We start from the raw sequence: 24,538 nt of genomic DNA on the forward strand, positions 1-24,538 counted from the left end.
AGGAACTGGTTAAAATTCAGCCAGACTAGATGGAAATTAAGGTGGCAGGTCAGCAAAATCATCTTCAGGAGATGACAGGTGTAATATCCACACTTTTGAATGGCATGTCCGTACAATTTGTAAAAAAGGTATTATCTTAATATGTTTTAATGGCTGTACTGCAAGGAATTAATGACCTTGAAGGTCATTTGGCCTTTAGAAACTTCAAGTGAGAAGTTTTTGTATTGGAATTCATCAATTCAACAGATTCTGGAGTACAGAGTACATGATGACCATGTTCCTCAGACTCCAGTCAGGTTCATGTCTCCTGAGACTGTGTGTAGATTGTTGGCTTTTTTCCTCTGGGGCCAGGGAGTGTTTAAATAGTACTTCATTTCTTAACCACTTTTTAACCAAAGTTCAGCTAGGGCCCTGCTAAAGACTGTATGTGTTGCCTCTTCTCAACAGGTAATCTCTAATATTTACTTTTCTGATACTTCATGCTTTTTGCTGGCTTCCAGTGCACCCTTCAGTGTGCATCTGTTGACTCAGGGTATTTCTGGTGTTAAAGCACGCAAGGAGATTTTGCTTTTCTTTTGAGACACAAAATTTGTTGTAAGTTGGTTACATCTAATTTACCACTTTCTTACAGAAAGCAAGGTCACAGAACAGTTCTTGAATAAGATGAGATATTGCTTGCTTCTGTTGTGGTTTTAAGCCTAGCTGGAGATGAAACACCACACAGCCACTTGCTCAAACCCCTCCTCTCTTCCCCCACATCCTGGTGGAATGAGGAGAAGAATTGAAGTAAATTTCTATGTTGAGATAAGAACAGTTTAATAATTGAAAGTAAAGTGAAATGCCATAATAAAAGGAAATAAAAATAATAACGGTAATAAAAAAGAAAAAAAATACCCAAACAAAACAATACAATGTAGTTTCTCACCACCTACTGGCCCTTGCCAGACCCCTCTTCCTGAAAGCACATCATCTACCCTTCTGGGTATATCCACAGTTTATATCCTAACCACAATGTTCTGTGATATGGAAATACCCCTTTGGTCTGTTCCAGTCATCTGTGCCAGCTGTGCTCCCTCTCAGTTTATTTTGAATACCTTCCACTGGCAGAGCATGAGGTAATTTAAAAAAAGGTCCTTGACTTTGGATAATCACAACTTATCAAAAAACCCAAAACATCAGTGTGTCATCAGCACCATTCTCATTCTGAATCCGAAACAGCTACTAGGGCAGAAATTAACTCTACCTTAGCTGAAACCAACATATCTTCTTATGCATTACCATGTCTAACAGATTTTCTTTTAAACTAAACAACCTGAAAGAAACATTTTTCTTTCAAATGAAAAACATCTAGAAGTGCCAATATCCTTGGTTTTGTCTCACAAACACTGCTTTTTCAGTTCTTTCAGTAATTATCATGTTAGTCTTGCAGCTTCATAGGCTTTTAACTATTTACATAATTAAAAGGGGTAGAAAGTATGGGGGTGAGGTAAGTTACCTGATCTTGAGAAAATTACCTGAGATATAGACCTATTTTTTGCTTTCTACATGGGTGCTTGTATTTGATAAGAGCATTTTGTTCTAACTCCAAACAAAAATTTAGCAGAAGACTCCAAACAAAAATCTAGCAGAAGACTATTAAAATCTGCATTTTATTCTTGCTGATTTTTATATACCCCTTGATGGCTAATTTGGAAAAATGAGCTCTGTTTTTGTTTACCTAGGTATTGGCATTGCCTTAGGTTTGCGCGTTCTATAGGACAACACCTTCAACCGTTTTAGAAGGTATTAAAAGTACAAATATTCAAAAGATTTACTATTTGGATGAAAAGGCTTATCAAGATTTCTGGATGTTTATTCAGCTGTAGTACATAGTGTGATTTGCTTTCACTTTTTTGTTGTTGTTGTGTTTCATTGTTTTGTTATTTGTTGAAGAAAACAAACCCCTGTGTTTGTGGCTACAGCTGGCTTAAATAAAAAGGGATAAGGAAAATTGGAGGTAAAAATGGTTTTAGTTTGGCCCTATCTTAGTCCAATTATCTTTAGTTCTTTCCTGTAAACCATTAATTTTGTAGCAGCATGGATAGGGAACAATGTCTAGACAGTGGTGTATGGAGCTGGCAGTGAGATGGGTTTCTCCGGTGGTGGGATGACCAAGATGATCCCATGCTGAAGACCAGCCCCAGTTATTTAGGCACACATCTTTAGGAGATGTAACCCAACCAGGCTTCTGGCAGCCGCTGGTCACAGAGCACTTGAGCTGTTTTGAGCTAACACTGCAATAAGTCAAAGTTTTCAAAGTGATGGACTTAGGTGGCTTCTCAGAATTCTTTTTTAACCTAGTTTTGATGAATCTGTAGTCAGTTCTATTTTCCTATACTTTCATTAAAATAATCATATGATTATAGCTTTTACTGTGATTTCTTGCTAGTTTTCCATGCAAAAGACTTCTGATTGCTACTTCTGCTTGTTTGTATGACATTACTACAAAATGACCATGTTCTTTTTTTCTAAATAGCAGATTAGTCTTTAATCAATTCTTGTGACACCTTTACACTGCTACAGGGTTGTTTCAAAGCTATAACCAGCTTCAATAATAAATATGTTGAGGTCTTCTTTAAATTTATCACATCTCTGTGACCTGCAAGAAAAACTGAAACTGAAAGAGGAGAGGTTTAAATTAGATATCAGGAGGAAATTCTTTATTGTTGTGGATGGTGGCACTGGAACAAGTTGCCCAGAGAAGCTGTAAATGCCCCATCTCTGGAGGTGTTCAAGGCCAGGTGGGATGAAGTTCTGAGCAGTCTAGTCTAGTGAAAGATATCCCTGCTTGTGTTGAGGGGGGTGGATCTAAGTGGACTTTAAGGTCCCTTCCAACCCAAGCCATTCTATGATTCATGAAAGCAACTAACCTTTCTTAAAATGCAATCTTATTTTTATGCTCTTTTGCATTATTCACAAAAGCATTATTTTATGAGACAACAATTAATATTCCTCTTGATGACAGTACATCAATTTTTCTTTTCCAAGAATTAAGGTAGGAAGGATTGGGAAAGGTAGTAGTTGTATTATGGAGGTAAGTGTGAGTCAGCAAGGTGCTTGAACAACACTCCACAAGGAGAGGTGGATTTCTTTAGAATTGTTTCAATTGATTGGTCTTAACTCAGCACAAGAGTTTAATGCTGATTTCAATCACTTTTTTTCCTGCTCTGTCTTCTAGCTTTTTCTTTTTGTGGTCTGGAACTTTGAGCTCTACATGATACCACTGGCATTGTTGCTGCTGCTGGCATGGAACTACTTCTTGATTGTATCAGGAAAAGATAACAGGCAACATGATACAGTAAGTCTTTTCTACTTCAAGGGCATACATGTTCTTTTCTTTCTTTAACTAGGTAAAATTTTTAAACTGGGTTTAAATATGCTATCTTTTTCAAAACGTCTCACTTCACAATGTTCTGTGGACAATTTTCCCACCTGCATTTTAATTTTATTTGACTGTCCAAAAAGTGTATCTGATTTTTTTGAAATATAATGTAAAAATACAATAGAACATGCTGACTTTTTTGAAATATAATGTAAAAATACAATAGAACATGCACTATCTATAGAATCTGTTTTGTATGGGAGCAGAGAGGCTTATTGTTGAGGAAAAGGAAAATTCTTTGAAATTATTTTTTATGGCTAAGTCCTTATGTTGCATTTTTTATTAACATGTTGAAATAAAGATTAAAACTATTCCAGTTTGTTAACAGTTTCAGAATGTATAGCATTTTACTGTATTTTATAATTCATCATTAATATTCATTGAGCTTAATATTAGCCTTTTCTTATTTTCTTCTCCTCATTTAATGCCATCATTTAATTAATATGTAGTTGGGATATAATGTAGCAAACATTTGCTAATAACTGGCTTTCGATTTTCAGAAGTACATATTAAAAGTTGAAGTTGTATTCCATGCTGTGCAAATTTTCTAGCATCCAGGCAGTTAAAGGATTTTGCATGCTATATATATACTGAGCCTTATGAATTTGATACTTGTGCTAGTTTTTGTATCCCAGAAGCAGCATATTGTCTACTACTTTATGATCTGAATAGATAACTGAATGGGCAGAAGAAAAAGCTAAAACAGATTAGATAATTGGTCTCTGAGGACGGTGGTGGTCAGTAACAAGTGGCCTACCACAGTACAAGGTCTTGTTTAACATCTCTTCCAGTGATGTATAGGAGATGATAATGCATCCCCATCAAGTTTTTGGGTTACATTAGGTGTGTGGGACCATTTGACTCTGGATCTGCCCCTCAAAGGGATCTATCTAAGTGGGTTGGATAAATGAACTGGTAAGACCTGCATGAAATTCAGAAGGAAGAATCTTGCTCTTGGGGAGCTATCACCTGTTGCAGTGATAAGGAGTGGAAACTCTTTGTCTGAAAGCAGCTGTCTGAACTGGGCCTAGGGGTCTTAGAAGACAGCGAGGTGATCAGAAGCACGGGTAGTGGATTGAGGGAAGTAGTTATCTCCACTCCTCAGCACTTGCCAGAATGCATCTAGACTAGTGTCCAGTTTGGGGCATGCCAGTTCAAGAAAGTCATTGGCTGACTTCAGAAAGTTCAGTGAAGGGCTACCAATATGATCAGGGGCTTAAGCCCTCATGAACCAGCCCTTGAAGAGGGAAATGGACTTGAGAGATCCTGGTGAATAAAAGGCTTTTAGTGTCTGGAATGCCCTATCAGGAGGTTAACAAGAAGATGTACAAGTGCTCTGTGGTGGAAGAGGCAACAAGCTTCATTTGAAACAAAAGAGGTTCAGACTAAAAAACCTTTTTTTGCTATAAGTATTGTTAAGCAATAGAAGAGGTTGCTTAGGAAACTGCAGTTGCTATAGGAAGTTTCCAGAGCCTGACTGCGTAAAACTCTAACGAACCTGATCTGACATCATGGCTGGCCCCACTTTGAGCAGGAGTTTGGAAGTCCCTTCCAGCCTGAATGATTCCCTAGTGTATTGCAACTGCAGTTATTAGAACCCATACAGCCCTGATCCCAACACTGTTGTTACCTGTCTACATCACTAAGACTATTATGCTTGCAAGGATCATCTAAAAATAAGGGTGGGAATGATAAAGGTATTCCCTAATCCCAAATGTGATTACATTTACGGAAAAAGCCTAAGATCAAGATTTAAAATATTTAAAACACAGCCCACTGTCTCCTGATGGCTGAAATGCTTAAAGCTTCTCAATCTGAAGATTTTATGAGTACCTGAAGTCCCTGGTGAAAGGAGACATTTCATTTGTGAGCATACAAATACATTTAATTTCTCTCTGAAATACCACCTGCCTGGAAAGATTATCTGATCATGTAACTTTTCTAACAAAGTAATGAAACTAGTGATGGATTCTCAGTTAAGAATACCAAATGCTGCTCCTAAAACTTTCCTCTTGCTGTGAGTGCTTCAGACCAAGCTAATATAGCCTATATCAAGCAACCATGTTGATCCCAAATATTTGGTATCTGTGCCATTAACGACCTTGTTTTTATAATGATTTAAGTTTGGTTATCATCATGTTGAGCATCTGCCTTGAGTGAAGTAATTTGCAGATTTATTGTAAGCCTTTCTAATTAACTCATGAGTCTTCAGTATAATTACAACAGGAGTAATTTAAATACCTACGTTTTCCTATGCAGAGTGTAAATTTTATCTAAATTAATGAAGCAGTGGCTAGAGAATGTTTCAGCATTCACATGATCTGGCTTCTCTCCCCAAGTCTTCAGAGATTCCTTGTGTGTCTCTGTGAAATCATTGATTACTTATCTCAGATACATCATCTATCTTTAGAAGTTACTTTGAAATCCTAAGGCTAATGGTAAGACACAAAGATAAATGTATTTAATGTATTTGTTACCTAATTAACATTAGAAAAGCATAGTTTAAAATTGTATATGGTTTATACTTTAATGTCTATGGAACATACTTAAATTTGGGATCATGCAGAGCAGCTCAGAAGAGTTGATTTCCATTGTAATATCTCTTTGAGAAAACAACTGTCAATTGTCTCATCAGTTCAGGTGCTTGGGACCACACTTCTGCTGGTCAATGATTAGTGATCACTGAGTTTCAGTCTGGATATGGCAGACAGACCAGACTTTACTCATCCTTGTTTGACTGTCTCTCTAGATAATATACCATTTGCTTTTTCTTTTCGGGCATCAGGTTTTTTTTTTAAGTAGTTTGAAATGTATTTCCTCATGGAGAAATTCACCTGCCAAGCAAGAATCTGGGTACCTCTGTTATAACATGAACCTGTACTTCTTATTTGAATGCAAGTACAGTTATTTTGCCATTTATTATGACTCCTAACAAGTTATATATGCGAATTCTTTCTTGAATTCAAGGTGCAATATGGCTGGGGCAAGGGCGAGGCCCAAGTGTATTTCCTAGTAGGAGATAAGTCTATTGGAATGCCCAGCATAGGTGAACCAGTGTGCTATATCTCCACGGATTCCGTTGGACTCCTTGTAGGATTGATGATCATTGTGGTTTTAGTGTAACATTGATGCATATTCCCAAAAGAAATAGTGGTTCCCTACCTTTTGTACATTTTGATCAAGATTAGTTGTATTTCTGAAAGATATGCTTACATGAAATAGGAACTCTTGCATTAAACATTGGTGTAAGTGACTGTAGATAGATGTAGACTTAATGGATAGTTCTGAACTGAAGTAAAACAAATGAATTTATGTCATTGAGTCATGTGACAGGTAGAAAAATCTGCCAGTATTAAGTGAGAAAAAAATTACTAAGATGCCATTCTTAAGGCCTTCTTCTGAATTTTGCAGTAACATTTTTGCCTGAAGTACACCTTGCTGCTTTCTCCAAAGATACTTACACTTTCTTGTAATTGTACTCCTGAGTATCTGACCTCACAAAATAATTTATTATTAGCACAGCTGTTTTTATATTAAACCATGATCACCTAAACATACGAGATTAGAACCGAGTGAATCTTACCAGGCTGAGATTTTTTCCTTCTTCTGCCTTTTTCCCATCATCTTTTTCACATTGTCTGTGGGGTAGGTATCAACTGCTGTGTTTCTGTCACCACTCCCTGTTGCTCCTTGTCACCTGTGCTGGATTTGTGTGGTGGGAAGAAGCATAGAAGTGCTGCCCCTACACATAATAAAGCATGGCATGGTGACGGACTGCAAACTAACAGAAAGTATGGTGGGTTTAAAAGCTTATTTTCAGTACTTTTAAGAAGTTATTTAATACTTTGATGATTTCAAATACACCAAAAAAAGCCCCTCACCTTTGTAACTTGGAGAAAACAGCAGTGCTCCTGTCTGGTGTCTGGGATCTTCTTCTATTTTTAAGCAAAAGTCACAGTCATTTATAACTGCATGGAGTTAATGGGGGAAAAATTATTGGCTCTGGTTTTGGTTTGGTTTTTTTTTGTTACTTGTGCATTTCTACTTCAGGCTATGTTCTGTGTATTCTGACTGCCTGCTGGAGCTACCTAACTTAAGGAATGGTCAGATAATCTCTCAAAGTGATTTAAAATGTTCCCACTATCCAGCTGTTCTTGTCCCTTTCCCTGGGATGAAACAGTTGATTATATGGTTGGAGTATGTCATGTGGAGATTTTTATGACAGTCTCTCAGCTGTTGATACTTAACTTAGGTAACAGGCACATTGGATCTCCTCTGGTGACACTGTAAGTTCTTGTTCTGCCATGACCAAATAGGTTGCAGACAGGGAGTGCAGGTCATTTTCTCCTACATCCTCCCTGCGGAGGACTGTACAGATCTAGAAGGACAACAACCAGTTGCACAGCTCTTATTGACAGCAGGGACTTGGTTTTTACAACTGGGATACTTTTTGAGGATTGAAGACTACTAGGAAGAAATTCACTTCACCACATGGAGCAAAGTCTTTTTTCCCAGAAGCTGTCCAACCTGATGAGGAAAGCATTAAACTAAAAACAAATGGGGGAGGGAGGTGATGGTGACCCATTAAAGTGATTCCTCAAGTGAGGAATCACAGAATAGTTTGATTTGGAGAAACACCTTCCACCAGACCAGGTTGCTCAAAGCCATGCCCAGCCTGGCCTTGGGACTCTGCCAGGGATGGGGCACCCATAGCTTCTCTGGGCAACCTGTTCCAGTTCCTCCTACCCTCACAATGAAGAATTTCTTCCCAATATCTAATCCAAACCTGCCTTATGTCAGTTTGAAGCTACTGCCCCTTGTCCTGTTGTGAAATTGGTGGTCTGAGTTGGCAAGAAAAGGGTGCAGGGTGAATGGCCAAGGAAATGGCCAAAACCAATCCAACAAGACAGATGTGCCCCTCAGGCCAGGTATAGGCACACAAATAAGGAAATGGCTCTGGAAAAGTCCCTCACACCCTCTCTGAGAACCTAGCATGTCTGAGGGAAGGGTATTAGCGTGAACATTAGGTAATTAGTGTGCATAATATAGGAACCAGTAGGAGTTCAGAGGTCCACATGTAGCTACATTCACTCACAATCACAGAAACATGGTAAAATGCAGTGTAGGTATTCTGGCTTTTTAGTCAGCGCAGGCTGGGGGGTTGAGGAGTGGGAGTTCTTTTCATTCCAGCAAAGGGAAGATGATGAAAGGATCAAAGCATCTGGCATACAAGGAGAGGCTGAGCAAGCTGGTACTGTTCTGGATGGAGGAGGGTTCTTGATGATGTGTATAAATGGCTTAAGGGAGTGGGAGAGAGACAGAGCCTCTTCTCAGTGGTGCTCCATCACTTGACAGTAACAATGGCCACAAACCAAAATATGTGAAAATTCATCTGACCACAAGAAAGCATTTGCATTGTGACTGTGGTGACAACCATTGCCAGATTGCTATGACAGGTTGTGAGGTGTTCATCTGTGGAGATATTCAAGACCTTTCAGGACATGGTCTGGGGCAACATGCTCAGAGGTGACCTTGTTTGAGCAGGGAGATTGGGCTTAATGATGTCTGCTTGATTATGGAGGATAGAATGGCCCTGCCAACATCTGCCACTCTGATATTCTCTCAACTGAAGATACTAATCTTTCTTTCCTTTTGGTCTATTATTTATTAGGGATTTTTTTCCAAGTAGTTTGACATTTAATAGAAGAATAATGCACATTCCTGAAAGTACCTGTGAATGCTCTTCTGCCATATAAACTTCCATGGAGAAGAGGTTTGATCACTTCACATCTTGCATTGACAGTTAATATTCAGAACCTTTAAGCAAATATGAAGTAGCCAATTTCCTCTTGAATTTAAGAGAGGTACATGTCATTGCATAGCAAATTATGCTAAACAGCTGGGAGTTAATGTGCCATACACAATTTTTTATGAATTTGCATAATAGAGTGTATGTGTGTGTGTATATATATATAAACCTATATTTTAAGAATGATATAAAGTGACAATGAGTCATCTTCTAATTTTACTGTAGATTTTCTCCTACATAGACTTTGATGATTTATATGTGTATGTTTCTATTACAAGTTAGAACTACCTATGTTTAGGATGAAATTTTGAGAACAGAAGAAAAAAAATTTACTAAAAAGAGCCTTTTATTTTAAGATTTTAAGCAGTTTTCTCTGGGTACTTTTCTGTAGTCTCCAGTACAATGACTCAAATTTTCATGTGTGTACAGGAAATTGGCAAATTAAAAATAAAACAAAAGTGAAAATGGGAAGAATGATGCTTATGAATATATCCATCTCAGTGAATTCTTTTTCTTCACTCAAGAAAAAATGGTCAGCACAGTGAGCTTGAGTTAGTCATAGAAGACCAGCTCACTTGCACATAGGAGATCTTTTCTGATTAGAATCCTATCACTTTTTTCTAGGAGCTAGGCAATAGTGTCTGTCAGAGCACTGTCAGGTGCATTTGTTGCTGCTCCTGTTTGGGGCTAAGAGTGCCACTTTGCAGTACATTCAATGCATAAATTAACTCTAACAGGAAAGTGCCTGGCTTTAACCAGCCATTTTCCTAGAAGTTGAAAACTGAGCTACCAAGTAAGTAAACAAAGCAGGAACTTGATTTTTTCCTGTTTCTTCACTTAATGGTCTTAAAGACTGAGTCCTTATGGTCCTTACATTCAAAGGCTTTCATGTGCCAATGAATACAGGGCAAACACCAAGTGCTTCAGATCCCTTGCCAGTGTGGTACTTTGGGTTTTTGAGCTTCAAGTCCAGAAGTTCTATTCTGCCAGGGAATCTGCAGAGATTTCTAGCTGCAGACTAAATTCTTGCTGTGAATTATTGGAAAAAATAAATGTCATTGTCTCTGTATTCTAGCTAGACAGTGTTCTGGAGTATGTCATTTGCACAAGGTACAAAAGGATGTTGTCAGGTTAGCAAGTAAATTTTGCCTGCTTTCTGACTGTACTTTCCTGAGAAGTTTTGCCTCTGGTACAATGGCAATGGCAGTAGCCACAAACCACCCCCAGCAGGAGGGCTGCTGGGAGTGCACAGAGTTACCCACAGAATAGTATGTGTGTGAAGCTAGCCAGATTTATGACTGTAAAAGTAAGGAAGGAATGATTGTTTTTATAAAATTATTTCAATGTTATGCAGAACTGATTTTACCTTCTATTTTCTAGCTCCTAACTAATCATAAACTTTGTCTTCATTCATTATCACTAAAATAATTTAGAAGGCTTTTGCAGATGAGTTGTAATCTGTATATGCGGGCAGGGTGGGTGCTGTCGAAGAACGAGGACTTCTGGCAATAAGTGCCAGAATATTATGTAGTCCGCTAAGAATCATTGCTGTCTCCACACAGATGTTTAGGTTTTTTTCTATATGATCCATACAGTCAAGAAATAAATATATAATACAGTGTTCCACATGGGAAAGGGTGGGTTTTCTTTTAATATATCAGAATAGAAACACGAAAATGTCAGCTTAATCATGCATTTAAATTTTGTTGATCAAGTCTAATTTTTATGGTAGCACATAATCACTGAAGCTGGACAAATTTGCTCTATATTGCACCATAATGTTTGGTGGCCTGCTGCATTTAAGTGAATTATCTTTATGAAACATCCTCTCCATAATTTGCCATTAAATGAGACTTGAACAAATCAACATAAATCTTACATAAAGGTTATTTAACTAAATGTTGGTACTATAAATATTTTAAATGCATTGTGCATCAATTCAATTCAACAGTCCCACAGCACACTATGTAAAGATCCACACTGGGTGGTAGGCATTTCTCTTCTGCAGCGCAAACAGAAATATATGGTGCTCCAACTGGCTGTCTGGGTTACAGATAAAAGAGGCTGTCCATGCTGCAATCATAATCCCTGTGCCAGAGGTCTGCACACAGTAGCAGAGTACATAGTAAACTCCTTGGTAAAACTTTACATGCCTGTTCTTACCCCAGCAACAGCTGCAAAACCCAAACCCACTACAGAACTGGAAAGCTTTGGCCATCTTTAGAAAAAAGGCCAAAACCAAAACCCTGCTGTAAATATCTCCAGCATTCTTTTAAAAATTGGATCTTTTTTTTCTTGTCAGAAACCAACTGGTTTTTAAATTTAATTTTTTCCACTTTTTATTTCCACAGTCTTTCAATATTGCTGGTATGTAAAATAAAATTGAAGTTCACAGCATAGAGGAAGAATTTTTTTATATAAGACTGTTATAATGAAATTTTTTTTGCATTTGCCTGAAGGTTTAAATGGCAACAAGATTCATAGACAGATTGTAGTGGCTATTATAAATAATCAGTACTATATAACCTAATGTCAGTTGAGTTTCTAGAAAAAATTTGCAAAGTAATGTGAGATTTTTATTCATTTTTGTTTGGCTTTCTATCACTTTAGCACATTTTCATTGAGCCAAGACTTCAGAGATTTTTGGATTTTACAGTATTTACAGAAATATATAAATACCAGGGCAAAAATAGCTAACTGAAATTACAACAATATGTGTATTACATACATTTTCACCTTTATATGAAATATAAATTTTTTTTATACCAAAAATTTAGTCAGCTTCAAATCTGAGTGTAATAGGGCATACCCATAAGCTTAATATAACTTGGATAAATGCTGTTTTATAACAGAAGCATATCTGGTCTTACTAGAATCTGGAAACAATATGTTTGAAAAGAAATAATATTAACAGTCTAAACCTATAATGAGACATTGTGTTCTTTATAATTTAAAATGAGGTTTTGCCTAAGAATTCCAGTTCACAATATTTTGTGAATGTGTTATTTTTAATAGTCCTGCATAGTAATCTTTCACTGATACTAAGCCAAGCAAAGAATGCAGTTATTTTTATTCTGCTGAACTAAAAATAACTGCATTCTGAGAGATCTGACATTTCAAATGTACAGTACATATGAAAGCCTTTAGATGGAGACATACTTCAAACAAACACATAATATTCAGTTCACAGTGCATTGTGTAAATACAAAAGAAAGCTAAAATGAATGAGAACCAAATATTGAAAGAAAATGAAAGAAATGGTATATTACTTGTACCATGGTAATGTTAAAAGTTACTTACTCTTAACTACATTGGCAATTGAATATTGAGGGCGTATCAAGCTGGCAACAGCAAAAAGATTACATGTTCTTGTATAATCAACTGTATTTATTACTGAAACATGTTCCCAAGAAATGCATTATACTGTAAATAAAAATTGTGTTGTTGACATTACAGTACTCTGTGTTATCAGCAGCATGCATCAAAGGGCCTCTGATAGCCATAGTAGTCTCATTTCCTATTAAGAATCAGACTAAATATCGAGTCCTTCCCAGAATAAGCTAACAAAATGCATTCTGTTAGAAGACATACTTTGAGTGCCTATGTAAAAACCAGCAAGTAATTTAGTAGAAAAGTACGAATGCTTTTGTTTTTATTCTCCTCTCTTCTGTACTGCAATACATTCAATGTTACTGAGAAGCATATCACATTAATTATCACATCTAGTAGTTCAGTTATTCTAAGTTCAAAACGTATAAATCTGGATGGACCCAGACAGATATAGATATAGATATAGATATAGATATAGATATAGATATAGATATAGATATAGATTTATAGATTTCATTTAGGAGTGCAGTATATATATACTGCACTCCTAAATGAAAATCTGTTAATTTGATTTTTATTTTCCTTTAAAATATGGTATAAAAGTTGGACATTTTAATGAAATTTATCTCTGTACAGTTTCTCCTTGGCAATTCCATCAAAGGAGACATCATATTGTGAAGATGAGCACATAACTGCTGCTGTAGTGGGCTTGTAGACAATGGATATCTTTTCTTCAAATTAAGTACCAGGAAATTATCTGAAAAAGCCCAAGTGGTTTTATGCATCCTTCTAAATCCATACAAATTGCATAAGTTTATATTACATTTACAGCTGTACACTGAGTTGCATAGCTCACAAACTTACCATACATTTCATGGCAGGACAATATGAATTTTATTCCAAACAGTCCTGAACAGTATAATTCTGACTACATTTATTGCACATCTAAAATGCATTTAGATGCAATTTGGAACCAAATTTCACCCTCACCTTTGATTTCGTTTATAATTTTAATACTTACATATGAATATACAAATATCTGCAGATATTTTGAGATCATATGTAGATATTTCTGTTTCGTTTTTATTGGAAACTACCTAGCATTGAAGGACTACATCAAGTAAGATCTAAGCAGATTTAAAGAAGTTCTAATGAGGGGCATTGTTGAAGTATTAAGGTAACAGTCATCATGGCTATCTGCAGAGTTAGCGCCCATTTTTTTCCCCCTTTTATTTATTTTAAATCTCAATGCAGAGCATATACTTGGTATTATTGACATGTAAATAATCAGGGTATCTTCTGTGCAGGTTTTTCTTTTGGATCAGCTGAAAAACATAGAACAGAAACAATTAATGATGCTTTACACACTGAGAGAAACAGCAGTCTGATGCTAAGAAAGAAGGACCTTTCATTAGAGGTTGTGTTAAGTTTCAGTGAGTCACTTTGCCACTGATTCTTTAGGTTCAGAAGGTATTTCTAAGTCCTCTGCAGCTGTAGGGCTTTGATTTAACATGCCTGTAAATAACTAGAATCTAACTCTGCTTTGCAGGTGTTGAGGTTAGAAGTCAAAGCGAATTATTTTCTCAGCAATTCTATCCTCTTTGTTAGTCAGTAGATCTTTACAATAAATGCAATTTATATTTAATGTCAGTTTGCTCAGAAGACTGCATTGTAGCCCACAGATGCTGAGGTTTACTTTGGTGTGCAAATGTGATGGTTGTGCTTCCTTCTGGTGACCTGGTTTAAGGTATCTGCTGCAACAGAGCAACGGTCCTCCAATCTTTTATGGATTATGAGTTGTACAGTATTTTTGGCCTGTGTTCCTTGAAGATGTTGGGAATGGATCAGGAATAATAGTAGGACATAGGAACTAGATTACATGCTGCTTCTGATTTATAAGCTTTTAATAGGTATGTATTGCAGAGGGTCTTACTTTGCAACATTTAAACATCATCTCCTTACCTTTTGGCTGTGACGTAGCTTATGTGTTGTATTTGAGGCCATCTGTGTGTGGGGTTTTTTAAATGTCATGTGTATTCACACTACATTCAAGAGTCAGTACCAAGAAATTTCTTTCAAGACCATCTACCAGTATGCAGCGTATAAGTCTGTGACAAGTGATGTTACAGAAGGTCATGTCACTTTTAGCTGCTTGCATTAGATCCTTGATTTCCCTAGTGCCCTTCCGTTATTTGATTAATACTACTTGATTTCAAACAAGATATCAGAAGGCATCATTTAGAGTGAATGTTCTAAGAACAATGTACGTTTTTTGCCACAGAACTTTTATTAAAATAAATGTAACATTACATTTTGTCTTTGTTTGTTTTATTGCCCACCTTCTCTCTCCTCTCCCTCCTTCCCCTTGACGTCCCTCCCTCCCTTATACCTCCTCCATGTATAATGCTCAACATAAGGACCCAAATAACTACTGTATTCCTTCCAAACAGAGTGGCACTTGTGCACTTTACTTGAAAAGAAATGAGGTAGAATCAAAGGATAAAAAAATCAATTGTGGGGGTTTTTTTCCTACTGTATTCTTAATACAATGTTTAACTAAAACCTGTGTTCGTATCTACCTCACCTCTCTTGAACCGCCTTGCTTTGTTCTGGAGTAGACTTTACTTCAGTATACAGCTTTTGTAAGGCTTCATTGTGCCAGTAATTCATATGTTGTATGACTGTGTTTATACATTCCTTGTTTTAATTTGTGGCCAAGTTCTGAAAACACTTATTTTGGTGCTTTAATGAATTGTATTATAATATCCATATTGCCTTAATGGTTATGTATGTTCTGTTTTTTTCTTCTAACCCTTTCTTTTGAATTTCAAGACAAGTGAAAGCATATACTTTAAAGAATTATTTATGCATCTTGGGTATTGGCACATTTTCATTACACTTTATTTTGCTACAAATACTGAATTCTGTTTTTCTTCCCAAACAATTCAGTACTCCAGATCTAAAGGTAATTGATAGCATGGCTAAACTAGAAAAAGAGCATAGGCTTTTGAATTAAAAAATGGAATGGAGGAGATGGAAGTCTGGGCTTAGTGTGATACTTCAAGTATTTCAAAGGACTTTTTATGCCCTTTGAACAAACTAACATTTTGCCTCTCTACAGAAGCTTGCAAAGTAGTCTGAGATCTTTAGATGTGGGGAAAAAAACCCCACACCTGAATCTGAAGTGTTATTATATGGATATTTTAGAATTATTGTCATGCAAGTGATTTCTGTGAGATGCCCTCATTTACAATAATTTTAGAGATTTCCAGTTCAGCTAATTGTCACCATGCTAACTTGAATGCTAATGTGAGGTAGGCATTCTGCTATTCAACCTTCTCAAGACAATTAATTTCTGGGTGTACATAAAAGAGATCTTTAAGTGTCTAGGTAATGTTAATGTTGAAAAGTAAGAGACTTGCTGACCTAGTGAGCTCTGGGCATTAGGCAGTGTGTGACCCAACAGATCTGATTTATATCTAGGGCTTTAGTCAACTAACGGTATAGTTAAGTGGGTGTTTTGCATGTGGAAAAACTGATCTAAGAGAGTTTCCATCTAGCTACAGCCCTTAACAGCTTTTTTTCCTCCTCTTTTCTCAGTTTACCATTTTCTTTGTAGAGCTGGTGAAGCTGCTCAGTAAACTGGATCACTGGAACTAACTGCATTAAAGGTTTGAGGATGTGTGGTTTTGAACAATTCAGTTACTCCAGTGATGCAGTTTACAGCTCAGCTCCCCAAAGACTTTGAACAGCACACAGAATATAGCAATGAGCAATCCGGAGAGGAACAAGAAGATGATGCAGGTGTGTGGGAACAGAAAATGCCTTTGTTTCAGAGTGGTCAGTGGTCAGTAAAAACTGGATCACTCAGACACCTCTAAATGGGATGTAATTGTGTATTGAAGTTCTGTGTAGTGAACTAAGCAGGAGATACATCTGTTTCAGCAACATGCTCTCAACATTTCCCTGTGATCAAATCTGTCTTTGATGCCCCATCTTTGAGAGATGGAGCAGAGTTGGCCTAAAAGGCCAATAGACTGGTGAGGGAAACTTCTTCATGGATAGTGGCTAGAGCACAGCCACATTCCTTCTTCTGTCTAAGCGGACTCAGAAGTACATGTGCCTGGCTGGTAGCAGGTCTGAGGCTGCAGAAGATTTAGTCAGTCAGGCTCCTGCTAAAACTGTTATTTGTGGCATGGAAGAATTCAAAAGTAATTCCTTCATTTCTCAAGTCATGCTTCCTTCTTATGCTCTTGTCATGCTTCCTTCTCATGCTCTTAGACATGCTTGCTCTTTATGGGTTTTTGCATTTCTAGTTTTATCTCATTCAAACCTCCAGGACAGAGCAGCCAGTAGGCAGAACTGGTGGTTCCCCTCCAAAGTACTGTTGTTAGAGGGGTTCTGGGCCAGGGTTCAAACAAGGAAGAATAGCTGAAACTGCAAATGTTTTGAACTGTGTGGTGACTTGCATGTATGCACAGTGCTCTACTAGACGGGCATGTTACATCAAACCATATGTTGTTTATGCATTGCATAGCTCCATGTAACATGGCTAATTGGGACCTTCTTGATGGTAGAGCTAACTGTGGGAAAGTAAATTGATTCATATACTTTTATTTTTCAGTTGTTCTTTTACCTGAATTTGGCTCTTTGATAAAGTCCCTTAAGTTCTTGTATATAGATGTGGGAACACTCTTGCAGCATTGTCTGCGGGCGTGGCTATGAAGTTTAATTTTAGTATGTTGTCTTAAATCACAAAAATTGTTTCATATTAGTGAGTTTACTTCCAATTTTTCCTTTTTATGCATACTTTATAATACTTAATATAAAATTTTTGCACCCATAATAGGACACTGGGCTGGTTGGATCTTTGCTGACCTTCATTATGGATTTTCTTATATCCTAATAGGTACTTATATATACATAAAAATATAAAGAGGCACACTATTTTCTGTTTATAAGGAGGTACAACTTTCTATCAACAGAGAATTTTCTTGTTAGGGTCATTGATCACAGTGTAATGAGAAAGAGATATTTAAGTTTGAATCTGCCATGGTCCATCTTTAGAAAATCATTTGATCTCTCTGTAAACTAAACTTAGTGGTTTATTTCATGCTGATGGCATGATTATTAATTATTAATATTTGGAGAAAGAATTTAATGTATGTTTATATTTCATGGTGTTGGACTGAATAACTATATATGGAAAAATACGTCGATGTAGACAAGTGGCAGGTGCAGCTCACAATTAATGTGCATAAAGTTAGATGCACAGATTGTACAGAATTATTATTAAAGAAACACAGGGCTAATGTTGATAGAGCATATGGTATATATCACTGTTGAACACGATAAGGAGAAAAGCTACTGTGAATTTATTTCTGGCTTTGTATTCTTCAAGAATCTCTTGGTGAATACTGTAAATTCTATTAAAAGTGTTGACCTTTTATGTAGGTAACCATAAATTTGAAGTGAGCATGTGTGTGTGCTGCATAGGCACCAGAGGAGCTGACAAAGGATTCCTTTAGTTAAAGCAGGCATTTACTGAATTTTGAACTACCTTTTAAATACTTAAATTGTCAAGCAAGCGTTTTGCAAAGGAAGGGTTTTCAGTATATAATTCCCCAATGTAGGTCAATTAAAGTTATAATACTTTCCTAAATTTGAATCACTAGATCAAGTGTATTTTCCTAGTTGTACATTTTCCCTCTGTGCATTTATTTCAAATGTTAATAAAGTTTTCATCTACAAAAGGCTTAGAATTGACAGAACAAAACTCTTTCTTTTTAAATGATGACAACTACTACTGTTTCTGTCTGCAGGTAGTGGAGGACATGCTAGAGGACGAGGAAGAAGAGGATGACAGAGATGACAAGGTAATTATCTTCCCTAGCACTTGGGTATCTGGGGATGGGAGAATTTAGACATGACACTGTTTTTACCGACAGTTAAAAAAGGAGTTGATGTGTTTTAGTCCAGAAAATTGGACAGAGCTGTTTATCATCCTATAATAATAGATATAGCATGTTGATGGAAAGGTTATAGGACTATAAATCCTGCTTTCTTTTTCTTTATTTTTCTGGGTTTTTTTCCTTCTTCTTCTTCTTCTTCTTCTTCTTCTTCTTCTTCTTCTTCTTCTTCTTCTTCTTCTTCTTCTTCTTCTTCTTCTTCTTTCTTCTTCTTTCTTCTTTTTTTTCTTTTTCTTTCTTCTTCTTTTTGCTTTCCCTCTTCTTTTTCCTTTTTATTTTTTTCTCTTTTCTTCGTTCAGAGCTGGATCAATCTTTTTTTTTTCAGCCAGGAACAAGAGTATCTCTACCAGTCTGAAACTTGATAGCTCTTGTGAAGGTAACAACAGGTTTTGAAGGACAAAAAATTCCTCCTATCTTGACTACTACAAATAGTGCTGCACTTCAGGAGAAAAATGGTGTAGAAATAGCAACTCTATGCTGGTTAAGGATAGGATATTGACATCTAAAATTTTCAAAGAATTGCTGGATAGAAGAATGACATTTATATAATCACATATGACATTTAAATAATCACAATTCTCATAGATACCAATTTGATTTGAAGTTTGCATTGTAGCCCTGCAAGCTGGGAAACCACAGCAGATCACGCACCTATTTGAGTGGATGTGATTCAGTTTAGATGCTGCCAGGTAGGTTGAGGATTGCAACCATAGTAAATAACAGCTCATTTCCACATATCATTGAGCCAATCAATGTGGCTTCTTGGATTGGTTGTCCCCCAGAGAGAGGGAAAAACCAAAGAAAATAAATCAGAATGACCTTGCACCACTGAAACAATGGCCAGCACTGGCAGGATGGCTTTCTGGTGAGATGAGTGAAGACAGCCCAATACTTGCTGGTATTTTCCTATCAGAAGGGTGGTATTTGTGAAAGAAAATAAAAATTAAGGAAATACATAGTTTTACAACAACTCTGTATTAAAATTCAGATTATTTTGACCTCCACAGATGTTCCCCAACTTCTGTTGTACTATAGCCTTTTTTTTTTTCTATTTTTCTGAGAGGAGAAAAACAGTGCATCTTAATTTATGCTCTTGACCTTTTTTTCTGGCTGAGATGTACATTTATATACCACTGTAAGAATTCATATGCTGGCAGCAGCATTTGAAATGCCAGAAAATTCACTGTAATTAGTTAATTCCCCGAGTGATTATTTTTCTGTTAGCTAACACCTAAGATGTAAGAGATTTCTTTCTCATACAAATAAGAGTATTTCTTTGTTCTATTTCCAGGTCAAACACTTCACAATTTATATGAGAAATTATTCTACACATCAGCTAAATTGTTAGCTACATAATTTCATAACACTGCACTAACAAAATCTTATTCTACAAAATGCATATGGGATGTTTTTTGATGCTAAATGATATGAGCATACATTTCTAGCAATAAAATATATGATTGACTGTAAAAGTCCATCTATCATGTAGCTGTGGAAGGCTTGAATTTTATCTCAATATGCTAGCTTTCAGTCATTGTTTGTTTTCTGATACACACTGATTTACTATCCATTTGAGGCCATTTTCTCCTGTTTGTTTCTGCTTTATTATTAGATCTGGTGCAAATGTGTCATACCAGTAGTGTGTGTATCCTGGACATTTTAACCACTGTGATTAGTTCACAAAGAATAGTACTTGACTGCTTGTAGATTAAACCAGCCTGTGTAGTTACTGCTTAGTGGGTTTTGGAAATTGCTAACCAAACTCCTTTAAAAGAGAAGATGAAGGCAGAGGTCAGCCCCTCCCTCCCCCCAGTTCTCTGGTGATTCTCTGAGCAAACACCCCTAATTAGAAATATCACTCTAGGTTTCAATGTTATGATCTAATATTCAGCTTTCTCAAACTGACACCAGAGTTCAAACATTTTTCTGGATCTAGTTACCAAGGTTGAATTAAAGTGAGTACTGACATTACTGTGTGCATTCAGTGAGCCCTTTTATTGAATATTTAAGAGCTGGTTTTTTATACAGAAGGTGTTAAGGTTGATTTTCATAAATTCAAAGCTGTCTTCATTATTACAAATGTTTTGAGCTCTCAAGATTAAATATGCTGTTTGAATTGGAAAAAGAAACCCTACACTTTTTAAAAGAAGCATGTATAGACTATTTATTCAGGGTGTTTGCAGTGGGTGTTATTTTGCACTAGGTTAAATTGTAAATAATAAGCACATGGTTAGGGTTAATTTGTTTGTTGTTAGAAGCTGTTTTTCCTTTCTGGTGCACTAGACATACTCTCTTAACTCCTGCTATTCGTTTTACATCTTTTGACTAATTGGAGGGGTGCAGTTTTGTGTTTAGTTTGTGTGTGTTTTCTTAAAGCTATGTGCAAAATTAATTTTTGTGAGAAAAAAATGCATAAATGCATGTTTTGTAACACCAGCTGGTAGTGGCCTTTGGCTTTTGTTATTTCTCTTGGTTTTTTTTCATGTGGTAAAATAAAAAACTCAGGAAAATGGGTCTCCTTAAGTGAAGAAAGTTACAATATTAATAAATGTGCCAAACCCTTACTTTCATTAAAACTGAAGCATATTTTGCAAATATGTAAAATATGCCCCAGCTGTTTGACCATGGCCAGTGTCTTTGCTCCCTGATTACCACAGGGAAGCTATTAGTCCTGTAACCTCTGGGCTCTATGATCAATAGGGTATTACATGGCATGGAACTGGAGCACCTGTTTTCCATTTAGTAAAGGCTCCTTGCAGGCTTTACCTAAACCTATCCATATGTTTTCACTTATCAGATTGTTGGGTGATTATGAAAGTGTCTTTCTTTAGAGCTGACTTGGGTATCAGTGACTTGCTACGTGACTACCTCAGTGCGGGCATGCCCTGATGTTGGTTATGTCATGGAGAGACATTACTTGACATCCCCAAATTGCAGAGTTACAGAAGTAGTAAACTGAGGATGATGAATGCCAAAATATATTAAATTAGTTAATGTAATGCATTTTATTAATATTGCTGTGTAATACTGAGAGCAGTCTGACAAGATAGATTTACACTACCACGTCTCATTCTAATGGTCTGGATTTTAGTAACTTTTTTCACCCTCTGCTGCAGTCAAGACAGGACTGTTAATTTAAGGCCACATGATGTGTTTTTTACTGGAGGATCTTAACTTTCACCTTCACTTGCAATATGAATAATAAACTAAAGCAGCAGGTATGCTACTTGTATTGGTTACAAAGTGGTGCTTAGCAGCAGAACACTTTTTTCCTGATTTTTCTTCCTTATCTTGTTACGTATTTAGAAATTTTAAAAGATGTAGTTTGTTCGGCTCAGGCATTTAATACCAGTTTTTCCAAGAAATAGCACTGGATTCTGCATTCCATATGTCCTGTAACGTTTGCTAAACCTATGTCAACCAGGGATTTGCAGTTTAATCTGATTTCTCTTTCCTTTTTTTCTTTTGGCTCCTTTTCAAACAATGGCTTATGCAATACCTTAGCAAATATGGGTCAGTTAAATTACATGAAGTTAAGTTATTAATAAGCTATCAAAAGGATTTTTGTGCCGTTATAATAATGTAGCAGTCAATATGGATAATTTATGTATCTAGAATTTGTCTGTGTATCTAAGATTTAGTTTTTAAGAAGTTTATATATGCTTTTCGTATAGCTTTAGTCTTTTAACAATCTCCAGGTGAGATTTCAGATAATCTCAAAGATTTTTCAGGTCAGCCTGAAAAAGCACACCACAGAATTATACCAGTGAAAACTGCTACCACTGCAGGCATAAAGGGAGGAAGATGCATGTTATGACCACTGTTTTGTTTTACCTTCATCAACATTTTATTATGAAAAAAATATTCAAAACATTTGTGGTTTTGGTTACCCTTTATCCTTCCATTCTTTGAAAAATTCTTTGCAGGTCTCAGTCAATGAAATTGTACTTCAAGATAACGAAAAGCTTTTGTAATGAATTATAGCTGAGTCAAATTAAAATATGCTTTAAAGCTTCTAATAATTGTTGCTGAAAGGCATCAACTTTGTTCTCAAACCAAGACGTGTTTGCATCCTGTCTCAGAAGCATGCCCTGCATTTTTACTGAGAGGAGATTGTGAGGAGGAGGAAAGATAGCTCCAACGTAACCTACATTTTTATATTCCATAAAAGAGAAGACTGTAATCTATTACAGTGGCAGTTATTTTCTATAAAATAAATGGTGGGGAAATGACACAGAGAGAGTGGAGTTAAAATTCCAGAACAAGTAAATCTATTGGTCCACCTATAGCTGGATTCTACCATTATATTCTACATGAACATAGCATCTAAATACTAACTGCAAATAAAAAGCCAAACAACAGCAGCTTTCAGTGAAAACTGTAGCTATGTATGAATCTGTTATCCTCTCAAAGCTTAGCTGATACAACTGTGTGTACTTACAAAAAAAATCTCTACAACAGGGCAATCTACAGTACATGGTTGCAGAAGTCATACTTCTCAGTACAGTTTGGTTTCAGCTCAGTTTAGTTATTCATGTAGATATGTTGCTAAGAGGTGTGTAGTTTTAATAACCGTTGTACATAAAGTATGGGATGATGGTGTGGACTGCTTCAGTGTGTACTCTGGACTATCACCTGGTTTTGATCATTGGATCACCCCCAAGTCACAGCCATTAAGTTACTTTTGCTTGGATATACCTTAGATCCTGTGGAGCCTTTGCACAGCAACTTTCACAAAAAACCCGTTTTCATCCTGCCGTGTAGTGGGACATCATATAGTCTTCATCATTAACATACACATCTTTGAAAAGAGGTGCTTGGACAGCCTTCTGAGAGGTTTAGTTTTAATGAGATCATGTTTCTTTGTCCTGGTGCAGTCTTGAAATACTATCAAAATCAGTGAAGTAAAATAAGAATTAATGAGATCAGAATCTAAGACTTATATCTGAAGTTCAGCACTTGAGGAGGGGGGTATATGTGTGTGATAGTCACTGGGGGACCATGGGTCTATGTCTCGGCTTGAGACAATTTAAAGAATACTCTGGAATGAGTTGTCTCCTTTATAGGTTTAACCAGTCCCTTTCCACCACTAAGGAACGAAAGAAAGTAGACGTAAGTGAAAAAAACCAGCAGTTTACTAACAAGCGCAACAGCAACAGGCAAAAAATAACGGCAAAATGGCTATATCTCGAGAATAAAGAGAGGCCGGAGAACGCTGGGGACATCCCCCCCTCCAAGGTGGTGCTCCGCAGTCGAGTGCGTGGCTCGAGGGACAAAGCGAAAGGCGGTGTCAGCTTTCCTCCTGCCCCTTCCCCGCTCTGCTCATCTCCCCGACAGCTGGTACTGTCCGGATCGAGAGGCTAGAACTCAGGGAGGAACTTCACCTTCCTTGCGACGGCACAGGCAGGACCGGCGGAGGCACGCGGCCGCTCCGGGCGGGGCCGGCCTGCGCTTGCAGCCCCGCGCTGGCCACCGCCCGTGAGGGGCAGCGGCTTGCACGGCAGCGGGGCCTTTCCCCGCTCGGCAGAAAGGGAAACTGCCTGTGGAAATCGCCCCAAGGCAGCCTCTCCGAGACGAGAGAAAAGGGGGGAAAAACCCCAAACAACTGAAAACAGAACCCAAAAGGGGAGCAAAACTCTGCCTAAGCAACGACCAAACAGCCAGCCAAGCAAACAGCACACAGCAAAAACCAGGTCCGGGCCTGGGGAGGGCCGGTTTTAAGAACGCCCTAAAAGCACTCCCCACACACAAGGCCCTCGTTTGCAAGGTTTTAAAGATACAGGAACAAGCTTTGGGCGCAGAAAGATGTGGAATGTACTTACATTATGGATTACCCCAGGACAGTCTATAAACTGTTGAATGAATTACCCTTATACATGGTGTTCTTCACCTGTGACCAGTATAGTATGGGTGATGTTCCTTATATCCAAGTATAATTCAATAAATTATTAAATCAAATAAAGAATGTGTCTAAATTATGTTAGCTATATAAAAATGGGACATACTTTT

At 37.1% G+C, this 24,538-nt stretch overlaps 1 protein-coding gene across 4 annotated transcripts in view; it reads left to right on the forward strand.

Moving 5' to 3' along the window:
- MCTP1 (multiple C2 and transmembrane domain containing 1) overlaps window positions 1–24,538 on the forward strand; it is a 215,445-nt gene that overhangs the window by 158,721 nt on the left and 32,186 nt on the right. For all 4 annotated transcript variants that reach the window (XM_039695677.1, XM_039695678.1, XM_039695685.1 and 1 more), the window contains 2 exons: window positions 3,218–3,337; window positions 18,383–18,436. In XM_039695677.1, coding sequence (XP_039551611.1) covers window positions 3,218–3,337; window positions 18,383–18,436 — 174 coding nt within the window. The remainder of the gene's footprint in view (window positions 1–3,217; window positions 3,338–18,382; window positions 18,437–24,538) is intronic.

The sequence above is a fragment of the Passer montanus genome, unplaced genomic scaffold, assembly GCF_014805655.1.
Source record: "Passer montanus isolate IOZ18808 unplaced genomic scaffold, ASM1480565v1 scaffold91, whole genome shotgun sequence".
Classification (NCBI taxonomy): Eukaryota; Metazoa; Chordata; class Aves; order Passeriformes; family Passeridae; genus Passer; species Passer montanus.